Genomic DNA, 21271 nt, shown 5'->3' with positions numbered 1-21271 from the left:
TCAAAACCACAATGAGATATCACTTCACAGCTGTCAGAATCAGAACACAAGAAACCACATGTGTTGGGAAGGATCCCAAGAAAAAGGAAACCTTGTACACTGTGGCGGAAGTGCAAACTCATGCAGCCCCTGAGGAAAACAGTATGGAGTTTCCTTAAAAATTAAGAAAATTTTCTTTAAAGTATTTCCTTAAAAAAAAAATATATATATATATATATATATATATCCTTATATTTTTCCTAAAAAATATATATTTATATATTTACATATTTATTACTCAGCCATAAAAAAGAATGAAATCTTGGCATTCACTACAGTATGGTTGGTTCAGAGAGTATAACGCTAAGTGAAATAAGTCAGTCAGAGGAAGACAAATACCATATGACTTCACACATATTTAAAATTTAAGAAACAAAACAAACAAAGAAGAAAAAAGACAGACTAAGAAATTAACTCTTAACTAAAGAAAAGAAATTGAAAGTTACCAGAGGGGAGGTGGGTGTAACTATACTAGATTTAAAATTTTTTTAAAATAAATAAATAAATAAATAAAGACAAAAATTAAACAATTAAAGTGATATGATGCAGCTTATTTATGAGATAGTGTTTGAGTTAAGCAAATAAAATACATATTTTATTCTGTAAAGATTCTTGGTCCTGCTAAAAATTTAAGTGGACTAATTTTTCATCATCTCTGTGGAAGCTCTATAATCCATAAGATCTGTTGTAGTGTGAAAATGTTTTATTTACGCTGGATGGATGTTATTGGAAAAAAAATCCCAATAATTGGGTTTTATTTTTTTATACTGCCTAGTTACTTTTGTGAAAAAGAAATAGGTGACAAAAAGATACAAAGGATTTTTTAAAACAAATTCTGTGTAACAAGGGCCAGTATAGACTTAGTCCTAAACATTGTCCTTGTAAAGCACAGTGTCAGTGAAGGATTCCAGAGTAACTAATGAATAAGAAAGCATCATTAAACTAGGTTTGTAGTTTCAATGTCATGGTACTTGATTAGTTACTAATCCATCAAAAATTGATCATCCGTCTTTAGTTAACTAAAATAACTCCCATTATCAGGACACCTGGGTGGCTCAGTGGGTTAAGCCTCTGCCTTTGGCTCAGATCATGATCCCAGGGTCCTGGGATAAAGTCCCGCATTGGGCCTCATTGGTCAGTGGGGAACCTGCTTCTCCCTCTGTCTGCCACTCCCCCTGCTTGTGCTCTCTCCTCACTCTCTGACAAATAAATAAAATATTTAAAAAAATAAAATAATTCATAAAAGGGTCTAGTATAGTGAATTGTACATAATCAAATTTTAATATTTATTGGCTAAATTGATAAAAATCATGATGTTATATTAGTTTCAGTTAAGAAGAATATTAATTAATTGGAATCCCCATTCTTTGTTCCATATAATGGGTATGTTACTGCATGGTCTTTTATTTGACTATGTAAGACAGTGTATTTAAATTTTATAAACAAAAGTTAATTTCAATACCTTGCAAAAAGTTATAGAAAATAAAAAAGTTTCATTTTATCTCAGAATTTTGCATTGGCTGCAAATGGTAGGCTGCTCATGAATTCAGAAGATGTCCGTATTTCTTAACACTTTCTATGAGCTGAATTGATTCTGTTCATCTCAGTGCACTATAGAGTAATAGTTACAGCCTTTCTCCCCCACCTTTTTGGCTTTTTTTGTGTGTGTTGGGTAGAGTTTCAGAACTCAACAAAGATAAGTGCTTCTCATTATGGTAGGATTAATTATTGTAATATTAACCGTTGGATCTTTCTATAGACCATACTTATTGACATCAAAGTAATACATAATCTAGCTCTGTAATACTGGGAAACAGAGAAAGAGGTGGAAAGGGGCAGAGAGAAATGTGTAGTCAGTGGGAGGAGAGGGTAGAGAGAAGAGGTTGCTCCTGACCTACATAATATGTGACATCCTTGTATGATTATTAATTAAATTATTAAATTTGCAACCACAAAGTAACTTAAAATAGCTGACTTATACATCTATCGTATTGATATCTTTTCAGTAGTCTGTAGTAATTATTTTTCACATGGTTGCTTGATCTTGCATTTAAAGGCATGATTGCACTTTTTTTGAACTACTTTTTATTTCATATCCAATGCCAAAAAATATGAATCTACTAAGCAGATAGAAGGAACTGATTATTTTTGTAAAAAGATTATGAGTATTGCTCAGGGTTATCCCAGTGTAGTAGAACATCCATAGATATTGTACAGAATCCATGAAATATAGATGAAAACTAAAGTACTTTTTTTTTCTTATTAAGAAGTAAGCATCTGTTTCAGTGTCTCAAATAAGAGCTCTGGAACTACTGAGAAAGCCTTTTCTATCACGTGTTCATACCTTTGACTTTACTTTTCCCCCACAATTTCTTACTTTGAAATTTTTCTCATTTTGTGGGCATACTTTCTTGTAATGCATAACAATGTCTCTCTTAAAGTAAGTACTTCTTTTGTGTATGAAATCATAGCAAAGATTTGCAGTTGCTTTCATTACCTGATTTCCTTTATCTAGAGATCTATCTTAATAATTGAATCCATGTCTCTTTCTCAAATGATCCACAAAATCATGAATCCTAAATTAAACAAAAGCATTAAAAATATCTACCAATAACTTATTTGTATAGCTCCTTTTATCTTTCCTGTTAAATTACCACAATTTTTAAGTGCCTCAGTGACTTTCAAGAAAACTAATGATGTGTCTTATTACTACTTTTTTAATAGATTGAGCTTCACCAGTTTAAAATCTACTGTAACTCAAACTTCATAGCACAAGAAACATGTTGCGAAATATCAGACACCAAGGTAAGTTAGTTTTCTTGGCTTGGGAAGAATATAGAATGTCAGTTGCGTGGTCCATAGAGTGCAAATATAAGGCAGCACTGAACATCTTCTGTTGAAGCCAGGTGAGTAATTTGTTCCAAGTAAGAGACGACTTTTAGTGCTCTCACATAGTTTGGAAAATGATGATGCTACTGTCAGAACATAGTTTATGGAAAAAGTCATAAATTCTCCCTTATTTATGTTGAGTCCAAAGTGAGGACATATCATTCCCAAAGTTCAAGACAAAACACAGGGATTTAAACTGTGTAAAAAACTCACATAGTTCTGGATGTCATATATCCAGATATCATATCCATTCTGGATACCTTTCTTTTGTGATAGATTTTTTTTAAAGACTTCATTTGTTTGAGAGAGAGAGAGCATGTGAGCATATGCAGAGGGGAGGGGCAGAAGGGAGGGGCTGAGCAGGGCCCTAATGCAGGGCTTGATCCCAGGACTCTGAGAGATCATTACCCGAGCAGAAGTCAGATGTTTAACAGACAGAGCCACCCAGGCACCCTGTGATAGAGTTTTCGTCTTCATTTTCCCTGTTATTCACCTGGTCTACCTTTATCTGATGCCTGGATTGTTGTGTTATCACATCAACTGCCTTCCCTTTCTCTAGACCTTTTTCCTTCCAGTGTAACCAGAATAAGTCTCTGAATCATTGCTTTGTATATGCATTTATTTTCTCTCATTAAACATTAATTATTCAAAAACATTGATCTTCTAGACATTGTGCTGAAGAACAAGGCATTAACAGATGTGAGTAAGACATATTTCCTGCCCTCTGTTTATCTCTTTCTCAAACCTTTGGTCATTCCCTGTTGGCAACAAAGCATAAACTCAGATACTTAGCCTCTCATTCTTAAAATTTCCAACCTAACTGTACAACGTTACTTTCTTATACCAGTCTTCCATTTAAAAACAAGAAAAAGAAAAATTCAGTGCTTTTTCTATCTTTAATTATGATGGGCACTTGTGCTATCTTACATTATTAGACCTAGTTGTATTTGTTTTTAATTTATTCAACTTCATTTTAAACTCACTGAGGGGAGTTATATTTTCTTTTTTTATTCCTAGTGCTTTATAGAAGATAGTCAAAATATTGTTTATTGACTTGTTGACTTATCAACTATTGAAGGAGTTAGATGGGACAAAAACGTATTTAAAAGGGACTAATTCAATAAAGTCTTACGGAAAGAACATATGAAAAGTAAAAGAAAAAGGTGAAAATGTTTCTCTTTGTATCTTAGATTTCCTAGAAGTTCTATACTTATCGTTCAAAATTACATGAAAATTTTATCGATAGTTTAGTAATTCAAAGTATTTTTAACTTCTGTCACTCACTGTGAGTAGTAGAATAATAATGTGACTGATTCAAAGCACAGCTAAGTTTTTCAAAATTATTTGTTTTGCTTATGTAACTTGGTTTTATAAAGCATATCTCCAACCCAGTTTATGGCTCTCATTCCAAGTAAAATGAAAGCCAGCCAAATATCTTTCTATAAATATCTAAAAAGAAAATTTATAATGTCAATCTACAGACAAAATACCTAGACTTCCTGGAGCCACATATTTAAATTTTGAAGATGCTAATTCTCCAAAAGTTTACTTTTTAAATTAATTATTCCTTTAGGGTATAAGAGCCCTTAAAATAATAATTTTTCCTGGTTGAAAAGTAACATAATGTTTTGATATATCTAAATACTGTACTTTTGACCAGTAGTTTTTACTCTGTATAATCACATAGTAGAGATTTTTCTATTCAAATTATGAGAAAATTATTTAAGGAAGTATGAATAATAGATTTGATGGAGTGATTTGACTGTTAAAAACAATTACGTAACTTCAGAAAGTATGGAAGAAAATTAATCACATCTTAAAAATATTATTTAGGAGTTAAAGTGTAGAAAATAAGGTAGGAATTCGTCTTTGAGTATAGGAAAAAAAATAATAAAAGCCTGCTTATTTTCCTGCTAATAATTATTTGAAGGGACATCACCATTTTTTAAGGAGTAGCAAAAAATAGAAACATGCTACATTTTACAAGTGGGACTGTATAGTTTGGAAGGTAAATAACTATATGAAAGCCATTTACGTGCATCTGCTGTAATTCTGACAACTTTTTTTTTTCTGAAAAATGTGTTGAATTCAGAAAATTTTAATGTGCTTGCTTAAAATTTTAATTTTATCCTGGAATTTCAAATTAGACTTTTTTTGGTTATTGATATGTTACAGCATGGTCAAGGGTGAAATTTATTCAAGGTCATCTTTAAATATAGTTCTTTTCTTCTACTGATTAGATTTTTTGTTTCTGTAAAGTTTCATGACCACAGACATAGACAGAAGGAGAAAATCAGCAACATTTGTTGAAAATAAATGAGAAATGTGATTAAAATTTGTAGGGCCAATTAACTAAATATGCATCAAATCAAAACCAGAGGTTTTATGAAGAGAAGAGTCCTTACTTGTACATTTTTATGTTCCCTTCAGGCACTTTTTGGAGAGTGTAGAAAGTTTTATAGTGAATCCTGAGACATACTTTTAAAATCATTTAAAGTCCCAATTTAATATAGTAAATTAGTTATCCAGACCAAAATTATGAACTCAAATTGGGTCTTGGTTACCTAAGTGGTAACTGGTAGAGCAGGAAGTTGCTGGAAAATCATACCAAATCATACAAGATAAATGGACTATTTTGGTGTTAATTGTGTTTCATTCTAATATGACTTTTAGACTTGTGGACTTGGAAACTTATTAAGATAACAGAATAGCTAATTATTAAATCTGGAGAGAATGAATCTGATAGACCTCGGGGTGGACACAGGAAACTAGTCCCAGTGTTTCTGAGTGTCATTTTTCTTACAGATTTTATTGTTTTCAGAAATATTAGAGTGGTACCCATTTTTTTTCAAGAGAATTTTTTTGTTTTAAAAATTATGTATGTTGGGGCACCTGGGTGGCTCAGTCAGTTAAGTCTCTGCTTTCAGCTCAGCTCATGATCCCCGGGTCCTGGGCTCAAGCCCCACGTGGGGCTCCCTGCTCAGTGGGGAACCTACTTCTCCCTCTTCCTCTGGTGCTTCCCCTGCTTGTGCGGTCTCTCTCTCTCTCTCTGTCAAATAAATAAATAAGTAATATCTTTTTAAAAATTGTGTATGTTTATTATAGAAAACTTGGAAAATACAGCCAAATTCAAAGAAGGAAATAATTATCAACTGTCTCACCACAATAAATAACCACTGACAATCTTTTAGTTTTTTATCCTGAAAATACTTTTCCAAGCATATATGATTTGTAGCATACAAAGTAATATGTGAATCCTTCCACCTAAACTGCAAATTCAGAGTTAGAAAATTACAAGTTTATAAAATTACAAGTTCACAGTTATAGACCATGGTGAGGAGCCTGTAAATGATGTGGAGAGGAAGGGATGCATTTATTTATCCTCCCTGTCTGGATTTATTTTTGAGAGAAAAAAAGTTCATTGCTTTGTAACTAAGTTTCACTTCATGTTATCCTACATGTTCTGAACGCACTACTTAAGTATAAAATTCACCACTTGTCTGTTACAATGGAGGCGTTTTTAATGACTTTAAGGGATAAGGGACTTTAAAGACCAAGACTAGTGTATACTTTAATTAAATATATACCATCCTGGAGTATAAAAAGAATTTATTTTCTACTTTTACGTGCCTTTACAATCATCTTGTTGGGAGTAAACAAGTTCTAAAAGTTCACGTTGCTTGCTTTTGTTAAAAATTTTGTTCCACGAACACGTACACAGATGTAATATGTATAACTATTTTATTTTAACTAGGCAGTTACTGTGAATGTTTGGGATTACTGTGCTCATCATAAAGTCATTTACAATAGCTTCAGAATTCCTCAACACACCAACATTTTAGTGTATTTCTAGCGTGTTCTCAGTGTGATAAAACACATTGGAGGCCTAGTAAAAGAGCAAAGGCATTCTAAATGTTCATATACCAGTGTCAAGTCATCCCTAGATTGGTGGGAGCCTGTATTTGGGAAGTTAGAATGTTTGGAATTGACTCTACTCATTTTTCTGGATTGTAGTGTCCAGAGCAGGATGCCTATGGAAGTGCTGCATCATCATTGTTACCCGCTCATGCCGGTAGAATGTCTGCCTATCTGCCAGCAACGCAGGAACTTCAAGACCGGTGCCAGTGCATTCCAAACAAGGTTTGCTAGTTTCAATCTATGCCCATGGAAAAGCCACTACACAGAGTGAGCCAAGCCCCTTGGATGTGGCCCCGGTGCACAGAATGGATCTTGACCTTTAGTGCTAGTTGAATCAAATACATAAGCCACTCCGTCACTGGGTGTGGGTTAAGAGAAGGGAATTGGGAATAGGATTTCCTAGATTTTTTTTTCTTTTCTGGATAGTTCTGGAGCCATCAGACTTTCTTTCCAGGCTGTGAATTAGAATGGATAGAAAGGTAAAGGGGGGAGGGGGGACCCACCTGTACAGCAGACAAATAACAAGTAATTAACATGTGTTGGGATTAGGCTTCCGTTCTGGGAACTCACAGTTGAAGAAAACAGTGCTGCTCTTTAACACGTACACAAGATACTCTATATAGTATTTCTTTGTTGGTTACTGATACTGTAGGAAATAGGAAGAGAATATTACTTTAAGAATTTGCTTCATTTGTGCCAGGATGGTGCCCTGGTGAGGAAGAGTGGTCCTTTGGACCTTCATAAACTTCTTTTATGAATGTTAACAGCAGTCTTGAGGCAGTGCTACAAGGAGGCTAAGAGATTTCTTGATGGTTTTCCTCTATGCCCATAGGAAAGAGGAAAAGAAAAAAGGAAAGAGGAAAAGGAAAGGAAAGAGGAAAAGAAAAAACTAGCCTTAGTTCCTAGAGCAGAATGTTCCCTAGTACTGTGCCTTACTACATGCCCTTAGAGACTTAACACATTCAGCTACCACTTCACTCCTGGCTGGAAGAGTAGAGATAGGGGGGAGGTAAAAGTTGAGAGGAACCTTACATTTCTTCTGGCAACCAAAATTGTATGTAAGCTCCATGAGAAAAGCAAGTACAAGTTGCAGAGGCCATAGAGGAGCATCATCTGTTCCAGTTGGTGGAAAGTCTCATAGAGGAGATGATGTCAAATGGCATTTGGGGGAGAGAGAGTACTGAGCCTCCTGAGAAGGGAAGGGCATTCTAGCAGAGGAACCAACATGAGCTCAGAGGAGAGTAAAGCTTTATCCTACTATGGTCACCGTCATATTTGTAAACTATTAGTCTTCAGCTCAAGGTGATAGAATGTTTGATAACACAGAATTCATTTTTGCTCAGGGAGAAGCAGGATTGCCAGGAACTCCAGGCTCACCTGGCCAGAAAGGAGATAAAGGAGAACCGGTAAGATACCCTAAAATACTGTAAGGATGAAAGTGGATTTGTCCAAAAGTGACTTTAAAATGCATCTATCTCCTATCTCGATGTCCCAGACAAATGCACATTTCTGTTAACGTCTATCAAGGACTATATTTAAAGGCTGATTGCTGAAATAAAGAAGACTACATCAGCATTCAAATTTCCTTTTGAGTTCCTATTGGAACTAAAATTTGAAAAGATGTGGAAACCCAAATCTATAAACTATAAGCAAAATTGTGAAGCAAGAAAGTTTACTTTTAGTTGTGCCCTAGCCTACTCTAGCATTCTGTTCTCCAGATACTTAAACTCTTATTTCTCTTGTGTGCTGATGGATCCCCACCAAACATTCTTTTTTAGCTTCCTATCATTTGTTTATTTATCTATTTTTTAAATAAAATTTTACCCCCTTCATCCATTTCTCCAACCTCCACTCCCTAATTCTGGCAACCACCAATCTGTTGTCTTTATCTGAGTTTGGTTTCCTCTTCTTTTCTCTTCTCTTCCCTTCCCTTCTGTTATCTTCCTTTCTCTCTTCTCTTCACTTCTCCCCTCCCCCACCCCTCCCCTCTTCTTCTCTTCCTCCCTCCCTCCCTCTCCCTCTCTCTCTCTCTTTTTCTTTTCTTCACATATAAGAGAGATCATATAGTATTGGTCTTTCCTACTATTAATGCCTTTGAGGTCCATCCATGTTGTCATAAATGGCAAGATTTTATTGTCTTTCATGGCTGAATAATATTCCAGTGTGTGTCTATGTGTGTGTGCTTGTATGTGTATCACCTCTTCCTTACCCATTCATTCACTGATGGACACTTAAATTGTTCCCATATCTTGGCTACTGTAGATATTGCTGCAATGAATATGGAGGTGCATTTATCTTTTTGAGTTAATGTTTTTATTTTCTTCAAATAAATACACAACAGTGGAATTGCTGGATATTCTATTTTTAATTTTTTTGGAGAATGTCCATACTGTTCTCCATAATGGCTATACAGTTTCTTTGTGGAAAGTTTCTCTTTCTGCACACCCTCATGAACACCTGGTATTGCTTGTATTTTTAATAACAGCCATTCTAACGGATGTGAGGTGATATCTCATTATGGTTTTGATTTGTTATTTCCTTGATGATGAATGATATTGAGCACCTTTTCATGTACCATTTAGTCATCTATACGTCTTCTTTGAAAAATCTCTATTCAGGTCTTCTGCCCATTTTTTAATTGGATTTTCAATTTCTTTTGTGGTTGAATTGTATAAGTTCTTTATATATTTGGATATTAGTCCTTTGTCAGATATGTGAATTATGTATTTTTTTCCATTCACTACATTGTCTTTTCATTTTTTGCTGGTTTCCTTTGCTGTGCAGAAGCTTTTTAGCATGGTATACTTCCACTTATTTATTTTTCCTTTTGGTGTCAGATTTAAAAGTTATCACTAAGACCTATGTCAAGGAGCCTAGTGCCTAGAAAGTGTTTTCTTTTTCCTAGGAGTTTTATAGTTTCAAATCTTATATTCAGGTCTTTAATCTATTTTGAATTAATTTTGTAACATAGTGTAAGATAGTGGTCAAATTTTATTTTTTTGCCTGTGACTGTCCAGCTTTTGCAATACCAGTTATTGGCGAGAGTGTCATTTCCTCATTTTATATTGTTGGCTCCTTTGTCATAAATTAATTGACCACTTATGCATGGGTTTAATTATTGTTTCTCTATTCTGTTCCATTATTTATGTGTCTATTTTGTTGCCAATATTCTACTGTTTTAATTACTATAGCTTTGTGATATCATTTGAAATCAGGGAGCATGATGCCTCTAGCTTTGTTTTTCTTTCTCAAGATTGCTTTGGCTACTCGGTTGGTTATTTGTTTGTTTGTTTGTTTGTTGTTGTGGTTCCATACAAATTTTAGAATGATTTCTTCTATTTCTTTGAAAAATGACATTTTGATAGAGATTGCATTGTATCTATAGATTGTTTTGGGTAGTATGGATATTTGAACAATATTGATTCTTCTAATCCATGAGCATAGAATATCTTTCTATTTGTGTCTTCAGTTTCTTTTATTAATGTCTTATAGTTTTCAGTATACATATCTGTCACCTCCTTGGTTAAATATATTCCTAGAAATTCTACTTTTTCTGATACAAATATAATTAAGATTTTTTTTCTTTTTCTGGTTCTTCACTATTAGTACATAGAAACACAATAGATTTTTGTGTCTTGTTTTTGTGCTCTGCAATCTTACCGAGTTTGTTAATTAATTCTAACAATTTTTTGATGAATTCTTCATGGTTTTTTCTATATAAAATCATGTCATCTGCAAATAGTGAGAGTTTCACTTATCCCCTTCCAATCTGGATGCCTTTTCTTTCTTTTTAATACTTATTGTCTTGTCTAAGACTTCCAATACTATGTTGAATGGTAGTGATGGGATTGGGCATCCTTGTCTTGTTCCTGATCTTGGAGGAAAGACTTTCAGCTTTTATTTTTTTTTAAATTTATATTTATTTTTTTTTTTTTTACTGATTTTATTTATTTATTTGACAGAAATCACAAGTAGGCAGAGAGGCAGGCAGAGAGAGTGAGAGGGAAGCAGGCTCCCTGCTGAGCAGAGAGCCTGATGCGGGACTCGATCCCAGGACCCTGGGATCATGACCTGAGCCGAAGGCAGAGGCTTTAACCCACTGAGCCACCCAAGCGCCCCAAACTTTCAGCTTGTCACCATTGAGTATGATGTTAGCTGTGGGCATGTTATACATAGACATTATTATGTTGAGGTACTTTCCCTCTATAAACACTTTTGAGAGATTTTATCATATCTGAATCTTGTCAAATACTTTTCCTGTATCTATTGAGATGATCATATATGATTTTTATCCTTCATTTCATTAATGTGATGTATTATATTGAACCATCCTTGCGTGCCTATAGTAAATCCCACTTGATCATGGTGCAAACTTTTAGTAAATTGTTGAATTCTGTTTGCTAATATTTTGTGAGAGTTTTTTCATCTATGTTCATCAGGGATATTAACCTGTAATTCTCTGCATTTGTGGCATACTTGTCTAATTTTGATATCAAGGTTATGTTGGCCTCATAAAATGAGTTTGGAAGAGTTCTCTATTCTGTTTTTTGGAAGAGTTTGAGAAGAATTGATATTTATTCTTCTTTGAATACAGGGTAGAATTAATCAGTGAAGTTCTCTGATCCTATAGTTTTGTTTATTGGGATTTTTTGATTAATGACTCAATCTCATTATTAATTCGTCTGCTCGGGTTTTCTGTTTATTATGATTCAGTCTTGGTAGGAGGTACGCTTCTAGGGATTTATCCATTTCTTCTATAATATCTATATATGTTGTCCAGTTTGTTGACATAATCATTGTTCATGGTAGTCTAATGATCCCTTATATTTCTGTGGTATCAATTTAACTTCTTTTTCATTTTTGATTTTGAGTCCTCCCATTTTTTTTTTCTTGATGAGTCTACTTAAGAGTTGTCAATTTTGTTTCTCTTGCAAAGAACCACCTCTTAGTTTCAGTGATCTCTATTTTGTTTTTAGTCTCTGTTTATTTCTGCAGTACTCTTTGTTATTTCTTTCCTTCTACTAACTTTGGGCTTTCTTGTTTTGGCCTTTTTCTTTTCCCCCTAGTTCCTTGAGGTGTAAATTTGAGCTGTTTATTTGAGACTTTTCTTGTTACTTATAGTAGGTATTTATCACTTTGAACTTCACTCTTAACAATTGCTTTTGCTATATCCCACAATTTGTTATGCTGTCTTTACATTTTTATTCGTTGCAGGTATTTTTTATTTCTCCTCTGATTTTTCTTTGATTCATTGATTATTCAGTAGCATGTTGTTTAATGTCCACTTATTTGTGAATTTTCCAGGTTTTTTTCTTGTTATTAATTTCAAGTTTCATACCATTGTAGTTGGAAGGGATGCTTGATATGATTTCAGTTTCTTAATTTTTTTTTCTCTCAAGTTTTTATTTAAATTCTAGTTAGTTAACATATAGGGTAATATTGGTTTCAGGAGTAGAATTCAGTGATTCATCACCTCTATATAACACCCAATGCTCACCACAATAATCACCCTCCTTAGTACTCATCACCCACATAACCCATTTAGCTCATCCCAAACCTACCTCCCTCCATTAACCCTCAGTTTGTTCTTTGTAGTTAAGTGTGTTGTGTGGTTTGCTTCTTTCTCTTTTTTCTTCCCTAGGTTCTTCTGTTTTGTTTCTTAAATTCTACATATGAGGGAAATCATATACTCTTTGTCTTTCTCTGACCGACTTATTTCACATAGCATAATATACTCTAGCTCCATCCACATCATTGCAAGTGGTAAGGGCTCATTCTTTCTGATGGCTGAGTAATATTTGTGTGTGTGTGTGTGTGTGTGTGTGTGTATACCATATCTTCTTTATCCATTCATCAGTCAATGGACCTCTGGACTCTTTTCATAATTTGGCTGTTGATAGTGCTGTAATAAACACGGGGGTGCATGAGCCCCTTTGAATCAATATTTTTGTATCTTTTTGGTAAATACTCATCATCAGGGGAATACAGTTTCTTAAATTTATTAAGATTGGCTTTGTGGACTAACATTTGATCTATCTTTTTTAAATATTTTATTTATTTATTTGAAACAGAGGCAGAGACAGAGATAGTGACAGAGCTAGTAAGAAAGCAGGAGTAGGGAAGAGAGGGAGAAGGAGGTTCCCCCTGAACAGGGAGCCTGATGTGGGTCTTGGTCTTAGAACCCTGGTGTCATGACTGAGCCGAAAGTTTAACTGACTGAGCCACCCAGGTGCCCCACATTTGATCTCTCATAAAAAATGTTCCATGTGCACTTGAGAAGAATATATATTTTCTTGCTTTGCATGGAATGTTCTGATCCTGGTGGGTAATGCTTTCACTTTATTCTTGAATTCATTTTGCTTGTATTTGGTTGAGGGTTCTTGCATCTATTTTTATCAGGAATATTGGCTTATAATTTACTTTTTTTGTGACTTCCCTTGACTGCTGATAGGTTCCCACTGAAGATTCTTCCTTAGCTCCCAACCCTTTTCCTAAACAGCACACCTTTATTGAACTAATTTTAGGCAATATCCCATGCTTAGAGATTTGCCTTTCCCTTCTCCCTACCATATCAAAACTTAAGTGTTCCATTTTCCACTTTTTAATGTCATGTCTTTTGTTAGCTAATTAGATAAATTCATTTGTGCTAAGCTTAGGAGTTGATTTTTTTTCACCTTTCCAAGGTGAAACAGATTTGAATGCCATTCATGCCTTAACTTGGAAGTCCATGGTTCTAAACTAGCAGAATAATCTAAGTGGGCTTCTTATTTCAAAAGTTAACAGACTGATGTCTGAGCAATGACTGATCCTTCAAAGTTGCAGAGCAAGCTTCAACAAAGGCTTCATAGGCATTTGACTCCCAAGGGAAAGTCTGCTCATTCTAGCTTGCATGGGAACTTTAAGCACCTAAGCGAGTGTTTGAGAGAATTTTGAGGTATGATGGAACATTTATTTTTGAACTTCAAATCAAATTACTTGGAATACGTTACTTAAGGCCATTATATGAAAATCTAAAATGATTAAATAATATCTAGTCCTAAAGACTAGACTTTAATCAAACTAAACATATAAATCCTTTTAACAATAGCTAGTATTTATTGAGAACTAACTACGTGCCAGACACTGGGAAGAGTATTTTAGATCTGTAATTTTTCTGATTCTTAAAACTCTTTGTGTTAAGTATTGGCATTACCATTTCACAGAAGGCAAAACTGAATTTCAGAGAGGTTAAATTGTTGCCCAAGAGCACATGGTGAGTGGTCAAGCTAGGATCAGAACCTAGATATGTCAAGTCCAGTATGGATTTTGAAGGTTGCTCTATTTTCTAAAAGCTCTTCAGTATTATTTGTGTTCTTTGATTATGGCATTTCCACTTGAAATATCTTGTTTTATCCTAATAACTTCATAAAGAATTTCAACCCAGTATTTTTTATCCTCATTTTGCAGCTGAGAGAACCATGCATGGGTAGAATGGTGTGCCCACGGTAACATAATTAAGAGGACTCATAAAGTAGAAAGATCTGGATTAATCCCAACTCTTCTGAGGTTAGCAGTGTGAGGTTGGCCAAGCCACCCAGTCTTTTCATGCTTCATTTCCCTCATCTGTAAATGAGAGTGTGTCATCTACCAGTTCTACCTATATCATAAGGTTGACACAAAGTACTTTGAAAACGATTATCTGTCTTACTTGTTGGTGATTGTGATGTGATACATATTAACATTTTTTAAGTTGACTTTCCCGTTCTTTGACTTACCAGTTCTATCAATTTAAGATTATTGGCATAGGAAGAAATTTCACATATCAGTTTCAGAAGGAGTAAAATATTTTAAAAATTTCCCTGTCTCTTTTTAAAAACATTAAGCAAATATTAAAAAAATTATTAAATCACATTTAGATTATTTTTTTTTAAAGTTTAGGCACTAAGACTCTCTTGTTAGAGGTGTTAGAGCATATGTCATTTAAAGACTCATTCTTTCCTCCATACTCTTCAATCATACAGTATTTCAACATCTAAATATTCATTTTTCTTTTATTCTTTAATATATTAGCAACTATTTATTGAGTTCATATTATTATAACAAAAAGTATGCTAAGTTCTGGAGCTATAGCAGTAGTGAGAAAACGAGGCTTACTCTCATTGAGTTTACAATCTAGTGATTATTTGTTCAAGGAGTCTTCCTTCCCTCTGTGGGAAAGCAAAGCAGTAGAAAATGACTAAGAAGGAATTAGTAAAAATGAAATTATTAGCAAATTTATTGTATTTCAAATCTATAAAATACACAAAAATGTACCTTAGGGTTACAGTGTATTATTTAGCTTCCATTTAAGATAAGTTTTTAAAATATTAACATTGGTTTTAAATTCCAGACTACACAAAACTCATAACTGCAAGTGATTTTAGTGGCAAGGTAAAAACAGCTGGGATAAAATAAATTGATGATCTACAAAACAAGACAAAAAATTAATTCGTTTTTCAATATACTTTATTTTTTCAATGCAAGCACCAGCATTTGATTAAACCAGCATAACACTTGCTGTGTAATTATGACTTCAGATGACTATGGCTATGAATGTGTTCTGCTTTCTGGCACTCGTAATAAACGTAGATGCATTGTTTCATTTTAAGGAGTTGATGATGAGTCTGTTCCTGTTCTTACTGTACTGTGTGATCCTGCAACTTTAATGTGCAATAAATAAAGATGACTTTCCTTGTGTTTAAGTCTGCTATATATTTTCATTATTAGACTAGGTGCACAAAATAATGCCTGCATAGCTTGAAGATTGAAAGTCATTTTGCTCTAAGGTATATTGAATAGTTAATTTCATGAAATGATCAGAAGTGCAGTGTTGCTAAAGGAACCAGACATTCTCAAGGTTTTCCTTTTGGTGTATAAGACTGAGAAAGGATATTTAGGACAGTACATGTGGGACAGTATATTAGAAGGCTTACCTCTCTAGAGTCTGAACCACTTGAGACTGAATCCCATCCACCTCTTACTTGCTTTGAAAGTAGTCCTTAATAATACCTAGTCAGTAGTTTATTGTGAAGAAGGAATACAATAAAATGTATATAAGATACATAGTGCCAGAAACTCACACATAATACAGACTGAAAAAATGTTTCCTCTGCTTTCCTATCTATAGTATACTTGTTCACATATTGAGGAAGAGTTGAAAATAATCCTTTTAGTTTGAGTTGAGTTTCTTATGTGACTTGGCCAAAAACGAATTAATCTTCATCTGTAAGATAATCCCTTTGAATTTATAATTGATTAAATATTTTAGTATATAAAAATCTTAATGTGTTATTGTATGCTACCTGTAGTAAATGTTAATAAGTTATTGATAGTTAATTTCTTGAAAAGGTCACTTAATGACTTAAGTATTTCATCAAAGCTATGTCTTCTGTTCCCAACATTATTTGACAATGAATAATCATGTGAGTAAAACCTTACCCATCTGGGTCAAAACCCACCCATGTCTTCCTGTCTCTCTCACAATAAACACTGAAGCTCTCTCCATGGCTCCAGATAATGTGTAGCGCTCTCTCCATCCCACTGTCCAGTCCCTATATGGTGTCCTACCCTCTTCCCTTGTTCTATCCTGCTCCAGGATCTTCATGCCAGGTTACATCTACGTGGGGCTTCCTCAGATCTCTTCCTCAGAGAGAGCCACTTGGCTCTCTCCTTCACACCATTTAGAAATCTCAGAAATCACCTTAAAATAGAATGGCCTAGTCTGAAGTCTTTATATAAAAGCATCCCTTCATTCCACTTCTATCTTCTTTCTTAGCACTTTTAGTATCACCTGACTTGTTAGCATTATACGTCTATTCATTTCCCCACTAGAATAGGAATTTTGGGAGCAGCATACATGAGCAGCACATAATAGAAGTTGAATACATGAACGAACACCTGAGAGAAAGTCTAAGTCAGCCGCTCAGCCGTTTCTAGAACCTAAAAATTTGATGCCCCAATTTCCCAGGGAACTTTGCCAAGCAGGGCAAAGAGTCAGTTTGCAGAGGAAGAGCTAGATATGTTGAATCATCAAGGACTGTTAACTCACTCGTGTTCTATACTATACTTTTTCTTTTAAAAAACAAAGTGAACTGATTCGTTTTAGCTATATATTGCTAATTAGCAATGCCTGGGTGGCTCAGTGGGTTAAAGCCTCTGCCTTTGGCTCAGATCATAATCCCAGGATCCTGGGATCGAGCCCTGCGTTGGGCTCTCTGCTCAGCAGGGAGCCTGCTTCCCCCTCTCTCTCTCTGCCTGCCTCTCTGCTTACTTGTGATCTCTGTCAAATAAATAAATAAATAAAATCTTTAAAAAAAATATTTGGGGAAAAAACGAGTTTGGGCTTAATTTAATTTTTATCTTTACTTGCCTATGTTCTCATCCATGCTTCATTCATCTGATTTACTGCCTTTTTTTTCTTTTCATAAAAATGATGACCCTCTTAATGGAGTAAGATGGTTTGAAATTCAACCATTGCATGGATTTGAACACCTAGATGTGATTAGTGTTTTGTATTAGAGCCCTTAATCAAATCAGCTCATTTGTCCAAGAATAAACTCTAGATGACATTATTTGAAATAACAATTAATACTTTTCTTTCATTTCAATTTGATTATTGTAATTTTCTGAATCTTTTAATGCCCCCCACCTTTTTTTTAAGCAAATGTCGTTAGCAACCTAATTACTTAGCAACCACATTACTTTCTCAATTCTTTAAGACCCTAGCTAATACCCTTATCCACTTCAAAGCTGAAATTCTGTGAGAGTTTTATAAATTAGCAGCTCAATTTCAATGTCCCTGAACCTAAGGTCTGAGCTCTATTTGGGGAATAATTTTCCAGTTTATGTTTGAATTATTATATTCCACATATCCAGTTAATTTCCCCCAAACTATAGGCTTTATGAAATGACTGCTTTGCTGATATACTTCTAAAGAAAATCAAAACAATTTAAAATGGAATAAGTTAATTTACCTCTTTAGTCAGAAACTTTTGTATTGATTCCTTTTCCCTCCTTCAGATCTCGGTATATGGCAGTTTCCATTTTGAATAGTCTAATGTGTTAAGTCAGGGATTATTGGTGAGTTTCCCTTTATTTTCTTTTCAATGTGACATTACTCACCTGCTCATTCTATAATAGAATCAAAATATGTTGTCAGTTTCTTTGAAAGAAGGGATATCTTCCCTTAGTAGAAGCTCTTAGAGGTAGAATTTAATATTGACTTTTGACCTACGTCAATATAAGAAATAAATATTTCTCTATTTTTTCTAATCTAATACTGAATATATTTTATTTATTTTGTTTTGTATCCATTTTTGTATCAATTTTATTTTTATGTCAATTTTACCCAACCTGTTGTAATCTCATCTAATTTATAGGAATTTGAAGTTGAAATTTACTTGTATACCTTAAATCTGAAATGAACATATATCAGTGTAATAATAGCATTATATAGTCACAAAATTCTGATATATTTCTTAAAATCTCCACCACACATTAGTGAAACTCATTAGAAAGTTGATTTATTTTCCACCATTTCGAGGATAAATTATTAGACTGAATTTGTGGAAGAGCCATTAAGGCAGATATCAGTAATACATCAACTTCATTGAGAATATTTTTTCCCATTTAAATGGAAAAGCAGGGAAGTTAACAATTGGGTTGGCCCAGCTGTGGGATTTTTCTGAGAGGATATAATGGAACATCAGGTACATTAATGAAACAAATACAGATACCTTAGAGTCTAAAATTTCATGACTTGCTTGAGTTGAAAGCGTTAGGTATTAGTTAAGATAAAAGCAATAGAATCATTCTTTATCTTTGATAAATGTAAAAGAGATGACAAAGCTGAATTACATATATCTGTGTGGAGAATGTTTAGTTTTAGTTTTGATTAGCATTTTGATATTTATTACTTATTAACTTTTTGATAAATTATTGTCAAAAGTATAGTTTAATTACTTGTGGACAATACAAAGAAGGGAACTCAGTAAACAAACTTTTGTGCGAGCAGAAGCAGCATATCTGTGAAATGGTAGATTCTCTTTGACATTAGCACTTAATACACCTTTGGAAAAAGCTTCCTAAAAGCATTTCTATATTTTAGGGTTCAGGTGGTATGAAAGGTGAATTTGGTACTCCTGGAATTCCTGGGGAAAAGGTATGTGCATTTGCTGTTTGATTAAGCTTTGAGGCTCTTGTAAAAGTTTGTACTGGGTAGGGAGACAAAATATATGGAACGAGTCTGATAGCTCAGGGGCCAGCAAACTATGACTTTGCAGCAGGGCTGCTGAAAACTCTAACTGGATGATTTTATAAATAACGTGCTGGAGTACAATCACACTCATTTGTTTTCATATTGTCTGAGGCTGCTTTTGTGCCATGTGGCAAGGTTAGGTATTTGTGGCAGAAATCACATGGCCTGCAAAGTTGAAAATATTTACTGTCTGGTCCTTTGCAGAAAAAACTTGCTGACCCCTACTCTAGAACATTACCCATTATTCTGAGAGCCCCAAGGCTTCTGAGTGTTACCAGATAACTTGTGCTATAACACCTTTTAATAGATATTTCACTATAGACAGAGATTAAATAAACACTTAAAAATACAGTAGAACACCCTAAATTTAATCAAAATGCAAGAATATACTCAGTCCATCAATAAAATACTAAAACTATGGTATTTATCTCATAAAATGGTTGATTTTCACATTGTCTTTTCTAATAATGTAAAGATAATTCTATATGATGAATTTATTCATAAGAGGTTAGTGTTGTAGTTCAACATCTTATTTAAGTTCAGTTTTATTTTATAAATTTTTTTAGTTAAGTATAATTGACATACAGTTTTTTAAATTTATTTATTTGTCAGAGAGAGAGCACTAATGGGGGGAGTGGCAGGCGGAGGGAGAAGGAGGTTCCCTGCTGAGCAAGAGGCCAGTAGGAGACTCCATCCCAGGACCCTGAGATCATGACCTGAGCCAAAGGCAGAGGTTTAACTGACTGAACCACCCAGTCATCCCTAGTTGACAAGCAATGTTACATTAGTTACAGTGTACATTCGTTGTAATCAGGTGTACAACAGTGATTCAATATCCGCCGCAAGTGTAGCTATCATTGTCATCATACAACACTACTACAATATCACTAACTATATTTCCTATGCTGTGCCTTTTATTCCCGTGACTTATTCATTCGATATATTTAAGTTTTGTTTTTTTGTTTTTTTTTTTAATTTTAATTTTTATTTATTTGACAGAAAGAGAGAGATCACAAGTAGGCAGAGAGGCAGGCAGAGAGAGAGGAGGAAGCAGGGTCCCCGCTGAGCAGAGAGCCCCATGTGGGGCTCAGTCCCAGGACCCTGGGATCATGACCTGAGCCAAAGGCAGAGGCTTAACGCACTGAGCCACCCAGGCACCCCGATATATTTAAGTTTTTATAGAAACTTTAAAAATTGCCGTATTTGTAAATATAAACTGAAATTAGCTTGTCTGGTTTTCATGATACATAAATGTGTGTGTATATGCACACACACATAACTTAAACTGCTGAATTATTAAAGTTTCACTTGTTGCTGAGAAAATTCTCTTCTTCATTAAAATAAGTTTAGTATAGGTTTCTGTAGCTGTTTTAGCTGCACTAATTACCAAGTGAATCCATTGTGCCTCATTATCCAGTAGGCCTTGACCCTGTGGTTAACCTACAGTTGTTACAAAAGTAACTGAAGCTGAACTGGTAGGAGGTTCAGAAATTATCGGGCAGATATTTTCTGAGTCTTTCTTCAATGTGTCTGATTTCTGACTGCTTCATTCCTGCTGATTTTTTCCTTTTAGGAATTATTCTCTCTTTTTTTTTTCTTTTAAAAATTATTTGATTAGGAATAATTAAGGAATGATTTGGGAATTAGCAAATTCCTCACTCCTCCTATAGTAGTGTAAATGTTGGATTCAGTAAACTCTTTGTTGAATGATGATACCTGGCTGCAAGTTAATGTTTATTTGGGCTGCTTTCTTCTTTGCTTAATTAAACTTCTGATGACATTAATTGCAGATTCTTCATCATAAGTAAAATTCCTTCAAACACTTGTTCGAAAGTCTAATTTCTTCAAAATGCCTTTTCCCCTAGAAAATACTACTGGCATCTATCTCCTAAGCAGGCTGCCATATTCCATATCTGTTTCAAACACTCATTCCACCAACCTCTTCCTAAAATACGTCAGAATAATCTCATTGGATTTCAGATCATTGGGAGTTTTGAAATTACTTTGAATACGGGAACTTTTTTTATAGCCAAACATAGAATCAATGAAGTACTTGGACTATAAAATAGATTATAGATAATTAGACTTCTTCACTATGGGATGTAAAAATAAGACTCATGTAAGTTTACACAATAAGGTATGGGAAAGCAG

The 21271-nt window shown here is 34.2% G+C and overlaps 1 protein-coding gene across 1 annotated transcript in view; it reads left to right on the top strand.

The window, feature by feature from the left end:
• COL19A1 (collagen type XIX alpha 1 chain) overlaps positions 1-21271 on the top strand; it is a 327913-nt gene that overhangs the window by 52440 nt on the left and 254202 nt on the right. The window contains exons 7-9 of the mRNA XM_045069374.1: positions 2764-2844; positions 6943-7068; positions 8190-8252. Coding sequence (XP_044925309.1) covers positions 2764-2844; positions 6943-7068; positions 8190-8252 — 270 coding nt within the window. The remainder of the gene's footprint in view (positions 1-2763; positions 2845-6942; positions 7069-8189; positions 8253-21271) is intronic.

This window comes from Mustela putorius, unplaced genomic scaffold, assembly GCF_011764305.1.
Source record: "Mustela putorius furo isolate JIRA1106 unplaced genomic scaffold, ASM1176430v1.1 tig00003927_pilon_pilon_pilon, whole genome shotgun sequence".
Classification (NCBI taxonomy): domain Eukaryota; kingdom Metazoa; phylum Chordata; class Mammalia; order Carnivora; family Mustelidae; genus Mustela; species Mustela putorius.
This window is presented reverse-complemented; position numbering and strand designations above follow the sequence as displayed.